This window comes from Ammospiza nelsoni, chromosome 23 (assembly GCF_027579445.1).
Source record: "Ammospiza nelsoni isolate bAmmNel1 chromosome 23, bAmmNel1.pri, whole genome shotgun sequence".
NCBI classification, from domain to species: Eukaryota; Metazoa; Chordata; class Aves; order Passeriformes; family Passerellidae; genus Ammospiza; species Ammospiza nelsoni.
The window spans coordinates 7,214,282-7,233,353 of NC_080655.1; the positions used below are offsets into that span (position 1 = coordinate 7,214,282).

General features: G+C 60.7%; 2 protein-coding genes across 4 annotated transcripts; both read left to right on the forward strand.

The window, feature by feature from the left end:
- The first annotated feature begins 794 nt into the window (after positions 1–794).
- ELAPOR1 (endosome-lysosome associated apoptosis and autophagy regulator 1) lies at positions 795–10,158 on the forward strand. 3 transcript variants are annotated; one of them, XM_059487975.1, is made up of 21 exons: positions 795–987; positions 2,036–2,183; positions 2,713–2,793; positions 3,043–3,148; positions 3,226–3,375; positions 3,733–3,821; positions 3,894–4,071; positions 4,669–4,797; positions 4,880–4,970; positions 5,051–5,156; positions 5,236–5,373; positions 5,476–5,730; positions 6,346–6,519; positions 7,422–7,587; positions 8,218–8,314; positions 8,390–8,491; positions 9,051–9,177; positions 9,245–9,423; positions 9,504–9,669; positions 9,793–9,801; positions 9,833–10,158. In XM_059487975.1, the coding sequence occupies exons 1-21, from the start codon at positions 827–829 to the stop codon at positions 9,938–9,940; spliced, it is 2,760 nt and encodes a 919-aa protein (XP_059343958.1). In that variant the 5' UTR covers positions 795–826; the 3' UTR covers positions 9,941–10,158. The 3 variants fall into 3 exon arrangements, with proteins under 3 accessions (XP_059343958.1, XP_059343959.1, XP_059343960.1); XM_059487976.1 differs by lacking the exon at positions 9,793–9,801 and having other exon boundaries at positions 9,872–10,158; XM_059487977.1 differs by lacking the exons at positions 3,226–3,375; positions 3,733–3,821; positions 9,793–9,801 and having other exon boundaries at positions 3,043–3,126; positions 9,872–10,158.
- Positions 10,159–10,966: 808 nt separating this feature from the next.
- SARS1 (seryl-tRNA synthetase 1) lies at positions 10,967–18,375 on the forward strand. Its single transcript, XM_059487892.1, has 11 exons — positions 10,967–11,142; positions 13,179–13,249; positions 13,409–13,489; positions 14,038–14,196; positions 14,648–14,791; positions 14,936–15,091; positions 15,848–16,069; positions 16,491–16,620; positions 17,480–17,637; positions 17,724–17,853; positions 17,928–18,375. Exons 1-11 carry the CDS (start codon positions 11,007–11,009, stop codon positions 18,080–18,082), a joined length of 1,542 nt encoding a protein of 513 aa, XP_059343875.1. The 5' UTR covers positions 10,967–11,006; the 3' UTR covers positions 18,083–18,375.
- The last annotated feature ends 697 nt before the right edge of the window (positions 18,376–19,072 follow it).

The following is a 19,072-nucleotide window of genomic DNA, read 5'->3' on the forward strand; positions in this document are numbered from 1 at the left end:
ACAAGCACTGGGATGGGATGGAATAGGAATCACACACACAGAAACTCCCTGGGATGGGATGAGAGGGATGGGAACCACACACACACAGGCATTGGGATGGGATGAGACAGATGGGAATCACATGCACACACAGATAGGATGGGATGGGAATCACACATAAAATGATGGAATGGGATGAGAGGAATGGGAATCTCACACACTGGGATGGAAATCCCCTCATCCCACACATGCACCAGGACAGGATGAGCAAGATGAGCACTCACTCAGCTGAATGGGATGAGAGAGATAGAAATCCCACACACATAATGGGATAGGATGGGAATCCCACACATGGGCACTAGGACAGGATAAGAGGGATGGAAATCATACATAGACATGCACGAGGATGGGAGGGGAATCACACACACAGTCACCAAACGGAATGAGAGCCATGGCAATCTCACCACACACACATGCACCAGGATGGCTGAGAAAGGTGAGAATCCCCCTCACACAAACTTACCAGGAGGGATGAGCAGGATGGGAATCCCAAACACATGCCCCCCAAAGCCTGGAGGTGCCCCCGGTTCCATGGTAGAGTGTTACATCCTGCCTGGATTGGGCAGAGCTGGGCATCAGGTACCAAAACTCATGGATGGGGGGGTTGCCTTTGTGAAGTGGTAAGAATTGGGGATCCCAGCACCTCCAACAGTTGGAGCACTTGGAAATGCAGAGCTGAGGGTGATGAGGCTGTAGCGGCACCAGGAGGATTGGGAGTGACCATCCATGCCCTGTGCCCCCGTCTCCATTGGCAGCATTCTCCTGCAAGGCGGGTGAGTTCTTGGAGATGCAGACGCAGACGTGCCGGCCCTGCGCTGCGGGCACCTACTCGCTGGGCACTGGTGTCCGCTTCGATGAGTGGGACGAGGTGCCCCATGGCTTCGCCAACGTGGCCACCAACCTGGAGGTGGATGACGGCTTTGGTGATGCGGCAGAGAACTGCACCGCGTGAGTCACGGTGTCACTGGCTGTGACGCCAGCACACGGGCACCTGGCCTGTCAGCACTGGGTGCGGGGCACAGGGAGCAGGGTGGGTGTGACACCCCTGTGCATCCAGTTGCCCCGACACCCTTCTGTCATCCTGCCCTGGGAGGTGACACCAGCAGGGCATTACAGGGGCACCCTGGTCACAGCAGGGGAACACCTAGCAGCATCCCCCATTCCCCAGAAGTGGCAGGACCCCAACCCCATGGGACTTCCACATCAATATTCCTTGGGAACGGAGCACCCATGGAGGTCCCCAGAGCTCCTATGAGGGTCTCGAAAGGACCCATGGGGGTCCTCACACCCCCGTGCCACCAGCGAGAGCCTTTTCTGCCACAGTCCTTTGATCCTCACTAGCAACCTCTGAGCTCTTTTGGTTGTGCTGGCAGCCACCAGACCCTTGCAGTTGTTGCACAGCCGTTAAACATCCCACCAGCAGCCACAAAACCCTCTTTAGTGTACCACAGCCACCAAGGCCTCTCAGTTGTACCAGCAGCTGCCAAGCCCTCCCAGTTGTTCCGCTGCCACTGAATTTCCCACCAACTGGTTGTACCAGCAGCCACTGGTATACAACAAATACCAACAGCCACCAAACCCTCCTGGTTGTACCACACCACTGAGCCTTCCCAGTTATACCAACAACCAAGAAACCCTCCCAGATTTACCAACAACCACCAAGCCCTCAGTTTTACTGGCACCACCACGCTGCTCCATTGATGCCCCTCTTATGCATTCCCTACTCCCAGTAGTGTGTTCCTCATCCAGCCACATTCCCAGAACAGGGGGACCCCATCCTCTTCTCCTTGCAGTCCACACTCCACACGGCTCTCAGAGAGCCGGGGGATTCTCCCGAGGGAGATGTGGCTAGCCATCACACCTTGCCATGTCCCTAAGATGTGCCCAAGCCCTGTGCCCCCCATTTCTCCCCTGCTTCCTGGGTACCCTTCCAGCTGTCCCTACAATCCTTGTCCTGCCTGCCAAGAGTTGTGACAGGATATATCACTTGCCCCAGGTCAACGTGGGTGCCACTGGGGGACTACGTGGCCTCCAACACAGATGAATGCACAGCCACCCTCATGTATGCTGTGAGCCTCAAACAGTCGGGGACTGTCACCTTCGAGTACATCTACCCTGACAGCAGCATCGTCTTCGAATTCTTCGTAGGTGACGGGGACAGGGGTGGAGGATATGGGTCTCTGGGGACGTGGGAGGGTCCTTGGGGGCATGGGAGGGGTCTCTTGGTACATGGAGGGGTCCATGGGGATATGGGAGAGGGTCCTAGATGGCATTAAGGGTCCCTAGGTACATGGGACAGGTCCCTTGTGACCTGAGTGGGTCTGTGGAGACTCCTCAGGGGTCCCTGGAGACGTGGAAGGAGTCCCTGAGAACATGATGTGCGTCCCAGGGGACATGGCAGGATCTCTGGTGGATGTAACAGGGGTCTCTGGGGACATGGGGAAGGGGACCCTGGATATATGGGAGGGGTCCCTGGGAACATCATAGGGATCCTTGCAGACATGGAGGGGTCCCTGGTGACATGAGGGGAGCCCCATGGGATATGGCAGTGGTTCACGGAGACATGAGGAGGGGTCTCTAGGAATATGGAGGGTCCCTGGGAGCATGGGGGTGTGTCCATGGGGACATGCAGGGTTCCCTGTGAACATGGGGTCCCTGACACTCTCCCTGCAGGTGCAGAACGACCAGTGCCAGCCCACGGTGGAGGAGTCCCGCTGGATGCGGACAACAGAGAAGGGCTGGGAATTCCACAGCGTGAGTGTTCGGCGGGAGGTGACACCGGGGGGAGGTCCCTCGGTGCTGCCCCGGCGTTTCTTGTCCCTCCCGTGGGACGAAGATGCTCCACGAGGCTGAGGAGGGGGCGATGGGTGGGGACAGACGGGGGTGCCGCACACCCCCCTCCACTGGTGGCCGCCCCCTCCTCGGCAGCGGGATCCCCCACCCATGGTGCTAAACCCATCCCTGGCAGTGGGATTACCTAATCCCACGGGATCCTTCTCCCAGGTGGAGCTGAGCCGTGGGAACAACGTGCTGTACTGGCGGACCACCGCCTTCTCCGTCTGGTCCAAGGTGCCTAAACCGGTGCTGGTGAGGAACATCGGCATTACAGGTGGGTGGGGGCAGGAAGGAGGGTCTCGGGGGTCGTGCACCACCCTCCCCGCTACCTGAGACTCCTCCCGCTCTCAGGGGTGGCCTTCACTTCGGAGTGCTTCCCCTGCAAGCCCGGCACCTTCGCCCCCGCTGCCGGCTCAGCCGCCTGCCAGCCCTGTCCCGCTGACACCTTCTCTGGCAAAGGGGCCACCGCCTGCCAACCCTGCGACCCTGACACCTACGCCGGTGAGAGGGGACACCCGGGGCTCCCCCCGCCCAGAGCTGTCCCTCTAGTATTTGACCCTGGGAAGGGAAGGGGTGATCTGGGGAGCAGGTGTGACCTGACATCCCCTGGTGGCGACGGTGTTGGCACCCCTGACAAACCTGACACCTACGCTGGTGAGGGGGGACACTCTTAGGGGTCCCTTTGTCCCCGCAATCTGCACTGCAGGAGTGGCCCTGGGGGAGGGAGAGATGATGTGGGGAGTAGGGAGCACCCACTACCCCTTGGCTGGGAGGGAAGACAAGGACACCCCGCGTGGTGGGAGCAGCGCTGGGGTCCCCGGGCTGTGCTGGCTCACCCGCCGTGCTCCCCCTCGGCAGAGCCCGGCTCGGGGTCCTGCAAGCCACGCCCGCCCTGCACGGACAAGGATTTCTTCTACACCCACACGGCCTGCGACGCCCGTGGGGAGGTAATGCAGGGGCAGCCCGGGGTGGGCCCCCTGTCCCCCGTGTCCCCCCCAGCTCACCCGCTGCCCCGGCAGACCCAGCTGATGTACAAGTGGGCAGAGCCCAAGATCTGCAGTGAGGAGCTGCCGCAGGCGACCCGGCTGCCATCCTCGGGGGTCAAGACACGATGCCCCCCCTGCAACCCTGGCTTCGCCAAAGGCAACAGCAGCACCTGCCAGCCCTGTCCCTATGGCTTCTATTCCAACGGCTCCGGTAAGGTGGCCCCGTCATTGTCCCCAAGGCGTGACTGGGGCAGCCTGAGCTGCTGGGGGAAGGTAGATGCCACTCCTGTGCAGGGTTGTCCCTTCCTGTCCCCATGGCTCCAATAAGGCACCCCCACCACTGTCCCCAAGGAATAACTGGGGTCTCTGGGGCTACCAGGGGGACGTGAGTGCCACCTCATTGCAGGGTTGTGCCATCCTGTTCCCATCATTGTTCCAAAGTGGTGACCAAGGCACCCAAAGCTGACAGAGAGAAAAGTGGTACCACCTCGGTGCAGGGCTGTCCCTATGTATCCAGTGAGAACATCCCAGTTATTGTCCCCAGTGAGTAACTGGGATCGCTGGAGCTGCCTAGGAAGATGGGTGCCATCTCAGTACAGAGCTGTCCTCTCCTGTCTCCACCATTGCCCCCAAGAGGTGGTTACCAGGTCATCCCAAGCTGCAGGGAGGGTAATGTGGTACCACTCTAGTGCAGGGCTGTCCCCTCTTGTCCCCATCACTGGCCTCAAGGGGTAAGCAGGGCACACCAAGCTGACAGAGGGGGAGGTGGGTGCCACCCCTGTGCAGGGCTGTTGCCTTCTCTCCCCAGCCTGTCTCAGTTGCCCAGAGGGCACTGAGCCAGTGCTGGGCTTGGAGTACAAGTGGTGGAACGTGCTGCCCCCCAACATGGAGACCACCGTGCTCAGCGGCATCAACTTCGAGTACAAGGGCATTGCAGGTAGTGGCAGAGGGCTGTCCCTTCCCTGTCCCTTGCTGGGGCACGGCCAGGGACCTCTCTGAGTGTCACTGCACCCCTGCAGGCTGGGAGGTAGCTGGGGACTACATTTACACGGCAGCTGGAGCCTCTGACAGCGACTTCATGATCCTCACGCTGGTGGTCCCTGGCTTCAGGTGAGGTGGGGGCCACCACCAGGGAGCAGGGGGGACACAGCCATGGAGCAGAGCTAGCAGTGTCCCCACGCTGTCTCCAGCCCTCCAAGCCCAGTGCTAGAGGACACAGAGAGCAGGGAGGTGGCCAGGATCACCTTCGTTTTCGAGACGTTCTGCAGCGTTGGCTGTGAGCTCTACTTTATGGTGGTGAGTGGGGAGACACAGCAGTTTGGGGGGGGGGGGGGCACAGTGAACTTGGGTAGTGCCACCTCCACCGTCCCCACAGGGTGTCAACTCACACACCAACACTCCGGTGGAGACATGGACAGGCTCCACAGGGAAACAATCCTACACCTACCTGGTGGAGAAGAACGCGACCATGAGCTTCACTTGGGCCTTCCAGCGCACCCCCTACCACGAGGCGGTGAGGGACAGGGGGCCCTGCTTTGAGAGGGCTGGAGGGCCCCCACTTTGGGGGATCTGGGGGAGGGTGGGGGGCAGATGGTGATGGTGCTCTCGGTGCCAGGGCCGGCGGTTCACCAGTGATGTGGCCAAGCTGTACAGCATCAACGTCACCAATGTGCAGGGGGGGGTGGCCTCCTTCTGCCGCCGCTGTGCCCCCCAGCCCACTGGGTCCTGTGCCCCGTGTTCCCCTGGCAGTGCCGTGGACCCCAGCTCGGGCACCTGCCAGCCCTGTCCGCCTGGCACCTACCTGCGGGGCCACCCCTCCGACGGGACGCCCACCTGCCACCCCTGTGGCCCTGGCACACGCAGCAACCAGGTGATTGGGGATGGTAGGGGGTCCAAGTGTCCATAAATGTCCCCATGGGTGATGCCAGTGGGCCCCAGAGGAGTCACACCAGCCTCCCCCAGAGCCAGGATGTCCCAGATGGTGGCACTGGCTAGCACCAGGAGGGTGACACCATCACGGGTGGGTGACACGAGCCTCCCCCAGTCATCCTGGGTGCATGACACTGTGTCCCCATGAAGGTGACACCAGCCCCTTACAGCCATTCTGGGTGGATGACAGGATGGGTGGCAGTGTGGGTGACTGTTTAACCCAGAGTGGGTGATGCCTGCCCCCCTTGGCCATCTCCAGGGAGGTGACACCAACCCTGTGGCAATCCTGGGTGGATGGCAAGGTGGGTGACAATGTCTAATCCTGGGTGGGTAATGCCAGTCCCCCAGCTGTCCCCAGAGAGATGACACCAGCCCCTCCCAGCCATCCCAGATGGGTGACAGTATCTGACACTGGTGGGTGGCAGTGAGTGACCCTGGTGGGTGCCACTATGGCCCTGCTGTCTCTCAGGGGTGGTGCCAGCTCTCCAGAGTCCCCCACAAGGGTGTCCCCAGTGGGTGGCATGGCCATTCCTGAGCTCCCTGTCCCTGTTCCCAGCTGCGATCACTATGCTACAACAACTGCAGCCTGGCACTGGCACTGCCAGGCCGGATGCTGCACTTCGAGTTCCCATCGCTGGGCCAAGGTGCTGGGGTGGGCACAGGGCCCGGCTTCACCCCCAAAGGGCTGCGCTACAGCCATCACTTCCGCCTGAGCCTCTGTGGGCACCAGGTGAGAGACGTGTGGGCAAACACGTGTGCACACATGGGAACACACCCAGGGGTGGGCACAGGCACACGAGTGCAAACACAGGCACGTGGGTGGGCACTCAGGAGAGTAGGCACACATGGGCAGGAGGCCATGGAAACATGCCTGCAGACATGGGAATACACCTGGGAAGGCACACAAGGGCACACACAGGAGAGCAGAGGATCATGCATGAATGTATGGGAACACAACTGGGCTCATGGGGGCTGATCATAGGAACACAAGGGCAAACACGAGCACACAGGGGGTGTGTGCACTCACAGGCACATGAGTACAAACACGAGCACACAGGGGGTGTGTGCACTCACAGGCACATGAGTACAAACACAAGCACACAGGTGGGCACACAAGTGGGTGGGCACAAGCACGAGTGCAAAGAAGGGTACAATGGGTGGGTACTCAGGAGGGTGGGCACAGGAACACAGGTGGGCACACATGGGCAGGAGGGCTCACAAATACACATGCACACATGGGCATCTGCATGGGCGAACACGGGCACACACCTGGGCACACAGACGGGATGGGGCATGCAGGTGGGCAGACACAGACACACATGTGCATATGTTCTCGTAGTCATGCAAACACAAGGACGTGTATGCAAACACACATTCCCACATGCAGGTGTGCAAATACAGGTGTACATACTGTCACACTTGCACATACACACCCGCCCACTTGTGCAATCACTTGTGCACAGTCACACAAACACACCTGCACAGTTGTGCAGACACATGTGAACACTCGTGTAAACACGTATGGGCACTTGTGCAGCCACACCTGTACACCTATGGCCCTGCACACACAAATGCCAGTCCCTTGTACACACAGTCTCACTCCACACACGTGTGTCCTGTATGTCCCCACAGGGCAGGAAAATGGCCTCATGTGCTGACAATGTGACGGCAGGTCTGGGGGGCCCTGCCCGGGTGGTCACCTCTTATGTGTGTCAGGCCATTCTGGTGCCCTCCGATGTCACCGGTGCCCGCGCCGCTGTGTCTTCTCAGCCTGTCAGCCTGGGTGACCACCTGCTGGGTGAGCAGGGAGGGAGGGGGGACACCCTGGGGCACCCCAAGGTCGCTGAGACACATGGGCAGGACAGACACTGGAACATCTTGGTGGCACTGGCACACCAACACTGGGACTCCTCAGGGGGACTGGGACACGTGTGGGACAGGAACTGGAACAACCTTGCAGCACTGAGAGTGGGACACCTTGTTGAGACTAGGACAGCCTGGTGGCACAGGGACCAGGACATCCCAGTGACACTGAGTGGGATACCCTGGTGGGATTGGGGCACTCTGCTGGGACTAGGACACTGGCACTGACATTTCAGCAGCACTGGCATACCTTGGTGCCACAGGGACACCCCAATGGGACTGAAATACACCCTGGTGGGATTGGGACACTACAGAGCACCATTTTTGGGATTGGGACATTGTCACTGGTATATGTCACCGACAACCCCAGTGGGACTGGGACACCATGGTGTGACTTGAGACATGCTGGTGGGACTGGGACACTGACACTGGGACATCCTGTTGGGATTGGGATATCCTGGTGGCACTGGGACACCCTAGTAAGACTGGGACCCTCTGGTGGCACTAGGACACTGGGACTGGAACACACCCCAGTGGGACTGGAGACACCCCTCTCTCCCTGCAGGTGTCACCACCAGCTCCGTGCTGGACGGCATCGTGTCTCCCCCAGAGCTCTTCCCCCCCAGCCACCCTGACCTGCCTGACATCATCTTCTTCTTCAGGTGCAGGCAGGTGACAGGGGGTTGACACCCACACTGTACCCCACTGTCCTCCTGACCCCCCATGTCCCCTGGCAGGTCCAACGACATGACACAGCCCTGCAGTGGTGGCCGGGCCACCACCATCCGCCTACGCTGTGACCCCCTGCGTGTCGGCATTGGCACCCTGGCTGTCCCGAGGTGGGGAGGGGACACGGGGAACCCTGAGGGGGGTTTTGGGTGAACAGCATCTCCTGCTGTCAGGGTTGGGCATATCCCTGGGGTGCTTTGCTTTGGAGACACCATACTCACAGTGTCAGTGTCCCTCACTTTGAGGCGTCACCCTGGCTGTTCCCAGGTGGGGGGGGTGGGGCGGTGGGACACTGGGGACACCAAGGGGGGCTTAGGGGTCTCCCAAAGTGACCCAAAACATCTCCTGCTGTCACGGGTGGGCATGTCCCTTGAGGTGCTTTGCTCTGGGGACGACACTGATATGGCGTCAGATTCCCTCACCCCGAGGTGTCATCCCGGCTGTGTCACGGGCGCCCTGCGTGTACTCAGGTTGGCAGTGAAACAAAGGAGTTCCGGGGGAGGTTTGGGAACCTCCAAGATCCCCTGCTGTCATCGGTAGATACTTTGGAGTGCTTCAATTTAGGGACACTGCTGTCATGCTGTCCCGACCCTGGGGTGTCACCTTAGCTGTAATCCCCACTTTGGAGTGTCACCGTCACCTGAGCCCCCCCTTTTTGTCCCTCCCCAGCAAATGCCCCGAGGGCACCTGCGACGGCTGCACCTTCCATTTCCTGTGGGTGACGGCCGAGGGATGTCCCCGCTGCTCCAGCTCCCACCACCGCCCCATCGTCGGCGCCTGCATCGGCGGCGTTCAGGTACCGCCCCGTGCCCCGGGCTGGGCAGCGGCTCCTGCGGCCCCTGAGCCCCCTTTCCCCCCATCAGAAAACCACCTACGTGTGGCGGGAGCCCCGGCTGTGCCACGGCGGAGACGGCCTGCCGCCGCAGGTGATCCAGGCGTGCCGGAGCGTGGATTTTTGGCTAAAAGTGGGAATTTCCACTGGGACGGGCGTGGCCGTCTTGCTGGCCGCCCTCGCCGCTTATTTCTGGAAAAAGACTCAAAAGTGAGCAATTGGCGGCGGGATTTGGGGACACGGGGGCTAGCACTGTCACGGGGAGGTGATGGCACCGCCTGCGTTCCCAGGTTGGAATACAAATATTCCAAGCTGGTGATGGACGCGGCGGCCCGGGAGACCGACGCGACGTCGCCCGATAGCTGCGCCATCATGGAGGGGGAGGACGCGGAGGACGAGCTGCTCTTTGCCACCGAAATGTCACTTTTTGGAAAACTTAAAGCCCTGACGGCCAAGGTGAGGGGTGGGGTGGGCGGCGGAAACAACCCTGGAGCAGCCACCGCAAAAGCCGTGGTGGGGGTGGGATTTGAGGATGGTCCATGCCTCAATTCCCCACCCCGGGGGTGCTCCGGGCCTCAGTTTCCCCACTCCAAGGGGGGCTCTGTGCCTCAGTTCCCCACGCCGGGGGGCTCCAGGCCTCAGTTTCCCTACCCCACAGCGGATGCCGGATGGATTCGACTCGGTCCCGCTCAAGACCTCATCCAGCAGCACCGATCGCGAGCTGTAAGAGGACGGGGGGCACCCTCGCATCCCGGAGCCCTCCCGGGAGCTGTGACGGGCCGGAGGGGCACCCACGAACACCCCGGCCCCGGACAGCTGTGAAGGGAAGGGGGGGTACCCACGGCCCATCCCCTGCGCCCCCAACGTGGCCTTAGGGACCCGCTTCGGACCGGAGCCTCGTTACGGCTTTTGTACGTGTGTCCCCACTCGTGCCCCCACCGTGTCCTCCCCATCCCAAGCACCTAAAATGCCAAATACAGGAGTGGGGTTTGTATAAGGGCTCCATGTGTGTGCGCACACGGGGGCTGGGGGACACGCCTAGGGGATGCGGGGAATTGAGCGTGGGCATCAAAAATGGGTGGGGTGAGGATGTGGGGCGTCCGCAGGGTGTCACACGCGTGGGAGTGGGTACCTAGGGGTGGAGTGAGGGAGCAGCGGAACTTTGACTTCTATCTGCACGCCTCCTCATGGGGGAAGTGCTATAGGGTCCCCCAAATGGGTGAAGGCACCAGAACCCCGCCGGGACCCCCAGGGAGGGGACAGTGGGGTGACATGGGGTGACGTGGACGGCCACAGTCGTGCCATGGGGCGCTGTAGAGAGGCATGGGGTGGCTTTTGGGAGCCCCAAGAGCAGAGGGGTGCGAGGTGTCCTGGGGTGGGAGATCCGCAGAGCCCACCAGTATGCCTGAGATGTGGCTGAGGAGCCCCAGGAATCCTCGGGGTGCGAGGGCGGAGACCCCTCTGGCGGGGGGGCTCAAGGATGCTCGGACCGCTCGGGCCCCTCCAGACCGCGCCATATCCTCCCCAAACCCTCTCAACACTTCCCGATACCCCCATCCGGCCGCTCTGCCCGGGCCTGCCGGCCCGCCGGAAGTCCCTCACGGGGGTCAGGGCTGCTCGGGCCCCTCCCCATCGCCCCCGTGCCCTGCCCGCCCGTCCTGCTGCTCCTCCTCCCGGCCACCAAGGGGCGCTGCTGCCCCCGCCCCACGGCCGCGGCCACGCCCCTTCCGCGCACGCGCGCGGAGCAGCTGTCCCCGCCGGCGCTCCCGGTGCCGCCGCCGCCATCACCCGTCATGGTGCTGGACCTGGACCTGTTCCGCGCCGACAAGGGCGGAGACCCCGCCATGGTGCGGGACATGCAGCGCAAGCGCTTCAAGGACCCCGGGCTGGTGGATGCGCTGGTGCGAGCGGACGGCGCCTGGCGGAGGTGTACGTGGGGGTGGGTGGGTGAGGGGAGGCAACCTCCGGGCTGGGGGACCCCCTTGTCACACGCGGGCGTATCTCCGCTTCCCGGTGCCTTTCCACCCACCCCGTCAGCCTGGTGACCGGTCCGCAGGTGGTAGGAACTCCCCACCATTTCCACTCCTCGGGGATGGGGGATCCCCTAAGGGTCCCTCTCTCCCTCCCGAGGAGCTGGAAGCGGCCCCCACGCTGATCCCCGAACCTCCTCGATGGGGTGACCTTTCGGGAGGTCTTTCCTATCCTCCCCAGCTGTTTGTGTATTCATCCCCAACCATCGGGGATCACCTCGGTGGATCACTGCCCTCTGGGACTGGATCCTGTGGGTAGGTCGCGGCAGAGACCGAGGGCCTGTCACTGGGCGGATCCCCCTCGTCCCTAATTCCAGGGGTTGAGGTGGGAGAAGTTCTCCCACTAGACCCGCCTTCTGTCCTCCCAGGCTGGGAGGCAGATCCCAGGTTCCCCTTGGCCCGGACTTGGATCCCGTCCCATTGCGATCCCCAGGGATCCGCTCCCTGCATTGCCGCAGGATGCAGCTGGGCGGGGGGGGATCCTAGACAGTGCCACCCCCAGATTTGGGGTACACCCACACCTGGGCGGCTTGGGGGGGTGGGGGGCAGGAGCCCCCTCCTCGTAGCTCCCGGGGGCATATGGGGCAGCGGGAAGCGCATCCAGCTCCGTCAGTGGGTGCCGGATGTGGGGAGGAGTTGGAGAGCGGCAGGAGGAGTGGGTACCCCCAAACCCTGCCTTTCCTAGGGCCCCCCAGCATTCCATTGCTGCGGAATGAAAGCGGCGCTTGGGGCTCCTCTTTAATGCGTTTGCCTTGATGTCCAAGGGGTCACCCCCTTCCCAGCCCCCTTCCCGCGGGCTCCGTGTGCCCAGGACGGCGGTGCTGGAGAATGGCGGGTGCCTGCAGGGTGAGGCAGGCTGGCGGGTCGTGCTGGCTGATGCAATCCCGCGGCGCCGGTGCGTGGAGCCCGTGCTGTGTCCTGTTGGTGTTCCCTGGTTCTGGATCCCCTGGGACTGATCCCTCCTGCTGATTGGGGTGGCGCGTTCTCAGCGTAGGTGCCCCCAGTTTGAGCTGCCCCGGGTCCTGGGCTCTGCCCTTACCAGCCCTGGGCTCACAAAGGGGGAACATCCATGCTCCCCTCATCCAGCACCCCCTGAATCTCGTCATTGTGGCCTCAGATCCCAGGGTCTGCTCAGTCCTTAGCAATCCCATTCCGCTGAGGGAGGTGTCTCATCACAAGGTGGGGTCCCAGCACAATGCGGGGGTCTCATCCTAACAGGGAGGTCCCAGCACGGGAGGCTCTGAGCCTGTGGAGGGAGGGATGTTATCCTGGCATGGGTGTCCCAGTGCAGCGTGAGAGGGATCTCATCCTGGTGTGGGGGTCCTAGCCCAGCACTGGGGGGTCCAAGTGAAGTATGGAGATCCTATACTGATGTGGAGGGTCCCATCCTGGTGGAGGGATTCCCATTTTGGCAGGGTGGTGTTCCCAGTCCAGCATGGAGGTCACAGCCCAATGTGGGGGATCCTAGCATGGGATGGGGATCCCATTCCAGTACATTGTTCCCAGCCGGGCATGGGACTTTCACCCCAGTGTGGGCGACCTCATCCCCTCATGGGGGTCCCAGTGTGGAGGTCCTATCCTACTGTGGGGGTCCTAGCCCAGCACAGGGATTCCCAGTGTAGGGTTCTCATCTTGGAGTTGAGGTGTCCCATCCCAGCGTGGTTCCAGCACGTCATGGGGGTTTCCAGCCTGTCATGGAGGTCCCAGTGCAATGTCACTCTAGGTGTTTTCCAGTGACATCCCTACTCCTTGCAGCTCTGCTCCACACGATCAACCTCTGTCCTTCCAAAAACCCCAGGGATGGTGCCTGTGGATATTCTGGGAACTGCCATCCCCCCTGCTGCTCCCATGGGGGCTCCATATCACCTCTCTATACCAGATAGGGGCCCCAGCCCTTCTCTCAGTCCAGGTGACAGCCCCTGCCTTCCTTTCCAGGCAGGTTTCGTGCCGACAACCTGAACAAGCTGAAGAACCTGTGCAGCAAAACCATTGGGGACAAGATGAAGGTGGGGCACGAGTGCCCTAGGTCACCTTATGGTGGGACATCACCAACTGGTGACATCTCTCTTTCTCCCAGCCCTCCAGTCTCTCCCTTGTGTCACTGAGGGATGTTTTCCCACTGGAATTTTTAACTCTCTTGGGGTTCCTTTTTCCTCTTGCTGCAGAAAAAGGAGCCAGTAGGGACGGATGAATCTGTACCAGAGAGTGCACAGAACCTGGATGAACTCACGGCTGATGTCCTGGGGGTGAGTGAGACCCCCAACTCCCTCCACTGTGCCTACAGTTTGTCCAGAGCTTTGCCTGGAATTGCCCAAATTGGTGGCCTAAAGTGCCCACCAAATGAGGGGGGACTGCCTGTTTCCCCAGCTGGGAGGATCCTTTATCTCTCATTCCCACACCACCAATAAGTGACTCTTCCTCAGTGTCCTTGATCTCCCCAGCATCACCCTGTGTCAGTCAAGGGCTGATCCCTGGGAATTTGAGCAGCCTCAGTCCTTCTGTGTCCTCAGTGTGTCCCTCCCTGCCTGCTTCCATCCCAGTTTGATAGTCACTCTGGTTAATGGATGCAATGCTGGCTGCCATGGGAGCAGCTCAGGCCTTCCAGATTCCAGCTTGTCACCCCTTTATCCTTTCAGGCTGTTCTTGAGAGTGTCCAGCCCAGGGACCCACTCCAGAATATGTGGAGGGTCCAGAATTCACCATGCTGGGCCCAGGATTCCCTGTGCTGGATGAACAGGACCCTCTTCCCAGTGGTCTTCTCTCTCCCCCACCTCATCCAGAGGTCTCTCTGTAGTGTCTCCAGGTATCCCAGATAAAGAAAATTCGGCTGCTCATTGATGAGGCCATCCTGGAGTGTGACTCCGAGCGCCTGCGGCTGGAGGCTGAACGCTTTGAGAGCCTCCGGGAGATTGGGAACCTCCTCCACCCCTCTGTGCCCATTAGCAACGACGAGGTGGGACATGGGAAGGGAGGTGGGGCTGGGTCAGAGGGGCTAGGAAGCTCACAGTGGGAAGCAGGGGGCTCCCAGCAGGGGATCCCCCAAGCCTGTCTGGGTGGGCGGGTGAGGGAAATCTGCATGACAAGCCAGCATTTCCCACCGGGATCAGACAAAGAGCAGCTCAGACAACACTGGGCACACCATTGTTGGGGGAATTCATGGGAAAGGCGCTTACTGTGGTGAGGACAGGGTCTCCCTCTGCTGCCTCCATTCATCCCATGGGAATATTTTTGCAGAGGGAGCCCAACTGGGGCAGGCTTGCTGCCAAGTGGCTGCACAATAAGCTACAGGCTGGAGTTTGAGCTCCCAAAGTGGGCCCAGTGTGGTTCAGGGGCTGGTGTCACAGCATTCCAGGGCACTGAGGAGGTGACAGGCTCCTGCTTCTCTTTTCTCCGGGTTCCTGCAGGATGTGGACAACAAGGTGGAGCGGGTGTGGGGTGACTGCAGCTGCAGGAAGAAGTATTCTCATGTGGATCTGGTGGTGATGGTGGATGGCTATGAGGGGGAAAAGGGCGCTGTGGTGGCTGGCAGCCGTGGCTACTTCCTTAAGGTGAGAGCTGTGACCCCGGAATGATTGGGTTCAGAGAGGAACGAGGAGGAGCAAGGGCCTTGGGTTCTCCTCCCCTGGGGTTGATGATGGACCCTCTGAGCAAGGAGTGGCCCAGCAGAGTGTGTGTGTGACCCTTGTTCCCAGGGCCCACTGGTGTTTCTGGAGCAGGCGCTGATCCAGTATGCGCTGCAGAGCCTCCGTGCCCGGGGGTACACCCCGGTGTACACCCCCTTCTTCATGCGCAAGGAGGTGATGCAGGAGGTGGCCCAGCTCAGCCAGTTTGACGAGGAGCTTTACAAGGTAAGGGATCACTCCAGATTTGGGACTTGGAAGCAAGCACCCCAATGGGACTGTGGAGAGGGAGGCAGCAGGGTCCCCTCTGCCCTGGCAAGCTTATGGTGGTGGCAGCAATGGTAGTAGTGGTTCCTTCCCGTCTCTGTGGGATCCATCTCCACGTTGTGATGGTGATGATGTGACAGGGAGATGGCTTGTCTTGGGGGTCCACCTCTGTGGGAAACACCTCCATGGGTGACACTGCAGTAACAAGGAGGTGGCTCATCTTGGGTCCATCTCCATGGGTGACACACTGTGATGGCCATGAAGTGACAAGGAGATGGCTGGTCTCCCGAGTCCATCTGTCCATCTCCATTGGTGATGTGTGGTGACAAGCATGTAGCTTATCTCTAGGGTCCATGTTTATGGGTGCCACATGATGGTGATGAGGTGGCTCATCTTTGGGATCCATTTGAACAGGTGACACATGATGGCAGTGCAGTGACAAGGAGATGACATGCTCTGGGGGCCATCTCCATGGGTGACATAGGTGACAAGGAGGTGGCTTGTGATGGTGATGACGTGACAAGGAGGTGGCTCATCTCTGGAGTCCATCTCCACGGGTGATACAGGTGACTCGTCCCTGCCATCAGCCCCTTTGAACGACCGACAAACTCCCCCTGTGATGAATTCTCAAACCATCTGGTGCTGGAAAACCTCCCTGCTGGTCTCTGGAGGTGCAAGAGCAGCTAGAAGAAGGCCGGTGGCTCATGTCCCCTGCAGGTGATTGGGAAGGGCAGTGAGCGGGCGGAGGACAGTTCCATCGATGAGAAGTACCTGATCGCCACGTCCGAGCAGCCGATCGCCGCCCTGCACCGCGACGAGTGGCTGCGGCCGGAGGACCTGCCCCTCAAGTACGCAGGGCTCAGCACCTGCTTCCGCCAGGAGGTGGGGTCCCACGGCCGGGACACCCGCGGCATCTTCCGCGTCCACCAGTTTGAGAAGGTGAAGGAGCGGTCCCGGGAGGAATGTGGGATGTACTGAGGGTTGCTGTGGGGTTCCAGTGGGAATTCAGTATGTTCCAGTGGAAATTCATGGTGTATCTGGTGCCACTGCAGCACACCCAGCAGGAATTCAGGGTGTACCCATTGTCACCGTGGTATACACCCCAGGAAGTTGGGGTGTATACCCCATGTCACTGTGGGGTTCCAGTGGGAATTCAGGGTGTACCTGGTGTCACTGTGGGGTTCTGATGGGAGCTTCGGCTATACTTAGTGTCACTGCGGGTTTCCAGTGGGAATTTGGGGTGTACTGGGTATCACTGTGGGGTTCCAGTAGGAATTCAGGCTGTACCTGGTATCACCGTGGGGTTCCTGTGGGAATTGGAGCTATACCTGGTGTCACTGTGGAATTCCTTTTCCTGCAGATTGAGCAGTTCGTCTACTCCTCCCCCCATGACAACAAATCCTGGGAGATATTTGAGGAGATGATGGCCACAGCTGAGGAATTCTACCAGTCCCTTGGGATTCCCTATCACATTGTCAACATTGTCTCAGGTAGGGGCTCCTGTGCCACGGGGGGTTGAGGGGGGCCCTGACCTGCTTCCTGCATGGCAATTTCTTGCCTCTGGCTCATTGCTGTCCCCAGCCTGAGACAGAGGAAGAGAAGGGGACATTTTGCTTTCTGTGGAATCCTCAGCCTTGCTCTGGGTCCGTGGGAATGGGTGTGAAAACTGCTGTGATGGATTGTCCCTGCTGTCCCTTCCAGAGGGACAGTTGGAGTGTCCCAGCTCCTCCTGGAAATGCTCACAGGAAAAAGATCTGGTTTAAAAGCTCCCTGTGGCTGAGCTCTATCCCCTTTATCCCATTGGCAGAGCAATAACCCCACATCCCCACTGTTGAGCAGAAATCCCTCATTCCTGTGTCCAAGCAGGAATCCCAGATCCCTATGGCATAATCCTACCTCCCCATAGTCAAGTGCAAAGCCCATGTCCTTGTGGCTGAGAAAGAGCCCTATGTTCCCATATCTGAGTGGAAATCTCACATCCACAAAGCTGAGAGAGGCGCCCACATTCCTGTGAGTAAGTGGGATCCCCATATCCCCATGGCACAGCAGGAACCCAGTGTCCTGTGGCTGAGCAGGAGTTCCCCATCTCTGTGTCTGGGCAGGACTCCTACACCCCCATGTTCCCATGACCAAACAGCATGTGGCTTGTTGACCCTGTGGCCAAGTGGGTACCCCACATTTTCATGGCCGAGATGTAACCCCACATCACTATGGCAGAGCAGAAATCCATGGTGGATTGGCACCAAGTTGCTGGAATGACTTTGGAGGCTTCACCCTACACTCTGCCCCAGGACAGGAAAATTCAGGATGGCAGTGGGAGCCCCCCACTCAGCACTGTTCCCTCTCCAGGCTCCCTGAACCATGCAGCCAGCAAAAAACTGGATCTGGAGGCTTGGTTCCCTGGCTCTGGCGCCTTCCGTGAGCTTGTCTCCTGTTCCAACTGCACTGACTACCAGGCCCGGCGCCTGCGCATCCGCTATGGCCAGACAAAGAAGATGATGGACAAGGTGAGGCTAATGGGCATAGGAGAGTTCTTCCTGTGTTCCTGTGCTTTCCCCATGTCACAGGTGTCCCCTGTGTCCCCCTACCACAGGTAGAGTTTGTGCACATGCTGAATGCCACCATGTGCGCTACCACCCGCACCATCTGCGCCATCCTGGAGAACCACCAGACCCCTGAGGGCATCCGCATCCCTGAAAAGCTCCAAAACTTCATGCCTCCAGGTAACATCCCCCTGTGCCTTCCCCATCCCCTGCTTCTTGGCGGGGAGGGTGACAGTGGTCCCTTGTTCCCCCAGACCTGCGGGAGCTGATTCCATTCATCAGGCCGGCACCCATTGAGCAGGAGCTCTCCAAGAAGCAGAAGAAGCAGCAGGAAGGAGGGGGCAAGAAGAAGGCAGGGGGGGGACGCGATCAGGTGCTGGAGGAGCAGATGAAGAACATGGAGGTCTGAGGGTGTCCCCCTGCACCCCAAGGACTTTGAGGGCCTCCCAAGTCATCTCACCTTCATTGCCAGGCTGTGCCCTTCATCATCATCTTTGCTTGGAGGGGAGTCACCGTCTGTCCCCCCTGTTCCACAAAGAACTGACACTGTCAGGGCGCTGCCCCTCTCCCTGTGTGTCCCCCTTACCCTGCTGAGTCGGGCTGCGATTCCCCTTTGTCCCCCTCATGCTGAGTGGTGCTGGGGACCCCCGTGCCCATGTAACATGACCCTCCTCCGTCCAAAATAAAGCCAAGAGCTGCTGAGCTGTGTGTTCTTGGGGGCTTCCGAGGAAAGAATGGGGGGGGGTCCAGCCCGGGGAGGTGTCTCCGTTGCACACCACCCTTCCCCTCCCCCCGCACCTCCCTCCTCCCCGTTCTCCCTCCCTCCTGCCAGCCCCACACAAAGCCGCAGACAAAGCTCCTTTGTGATGCTAAGTGGGGCCGAGGGCCCCCAGCCTCAGCCTCAGCTGCTGCTCGCCCCCCGCTCCGGGGTGGGGTGATACACGGGAGGGTTGCCCCCTTTGCCCCCTTCCGTCGCCATGCAGGGAGGCCTGGCTGCCGCCCGCTGCTTTGCGTGGGAAACCCCCGGCAGGCCTCGGCTGTCGGGTGGAACCGGCCGGGAGCGGCCCAGTGAGTCACCGGAGCCCCCGGCGGAGGCGGGGGGGTTCGGCGCTCCAAGCGCCTCCCCGGCGCTGGGGGGCCCCTCCCCGGTACCCGTCGGACCCGTTCCGCCGGGGGGGGACGCGGCTCCGCGCCCGCCTGCCGGCACCCACGCGACCGGCGCCGGCTTGGGCGGCGGGGGGGAGCAGCAGCCACAGACCGCGGGGATCCGCCCCCGTCCAGCTTCTCCAGTCTCTCCCAGTCTGTTCCAGCGCCCCCGACATCCCCAGTCCCTCCCAGTTTGTCCCAGCGGCCCCCAGCATCCCCAGTCTCTCTCAGCCTGGTTCAGTCGCTCCCGGTC

Excerpts from the sequence above, each read along its gene's own strand:
- ELAPOR1 (XM_059487975.1), top strand. The coding sequence starts at position 827 with ATGCAGACGCAGACGTGCCGGCCCTGCGCTGCGGGCACCTACTCGCTG. Across the intron at positions 3,376-3,732 it reads CGACCCTGACACCTACGCCG|AGCCCGGCTCGGGGTCCTGC; the intron begins GTGAGAGGGGAC and ends CCCCCTCGGCAG. Across the intron at positions 4,971-5,050 it reads CTGGTGGTCCCTGGCTTCAG|CCCTCCAAGCCCAGTGCTAG; the intron begins GTGAGGTGGGGG and ends CGCTGTCTCCAG.
- SARS1 (XM_059487892.1), top strand. The coding sequence starts at position 11,007 with ATGGTGCTGGACCTGGACCTGTTCCGCGCCGACAAGGGCGGAGACCCC. Across the intron at positions 11,143-13,178 it reads GGACGGCGCCTGGCGGAGGT|GCAGGTTTCGTGCCGACAAC; the intron begins GTACGTGGGGGT and ends CTTCCTTTCCAG. Across the intron at positions 15,092-15,847 it reads TTGACGAGGAGCTTTACAAG|GTGATTGGGAAGGGCAGTGA; the intron begins GTAAGGGATCAC and ends TGTCCCCTGCAG.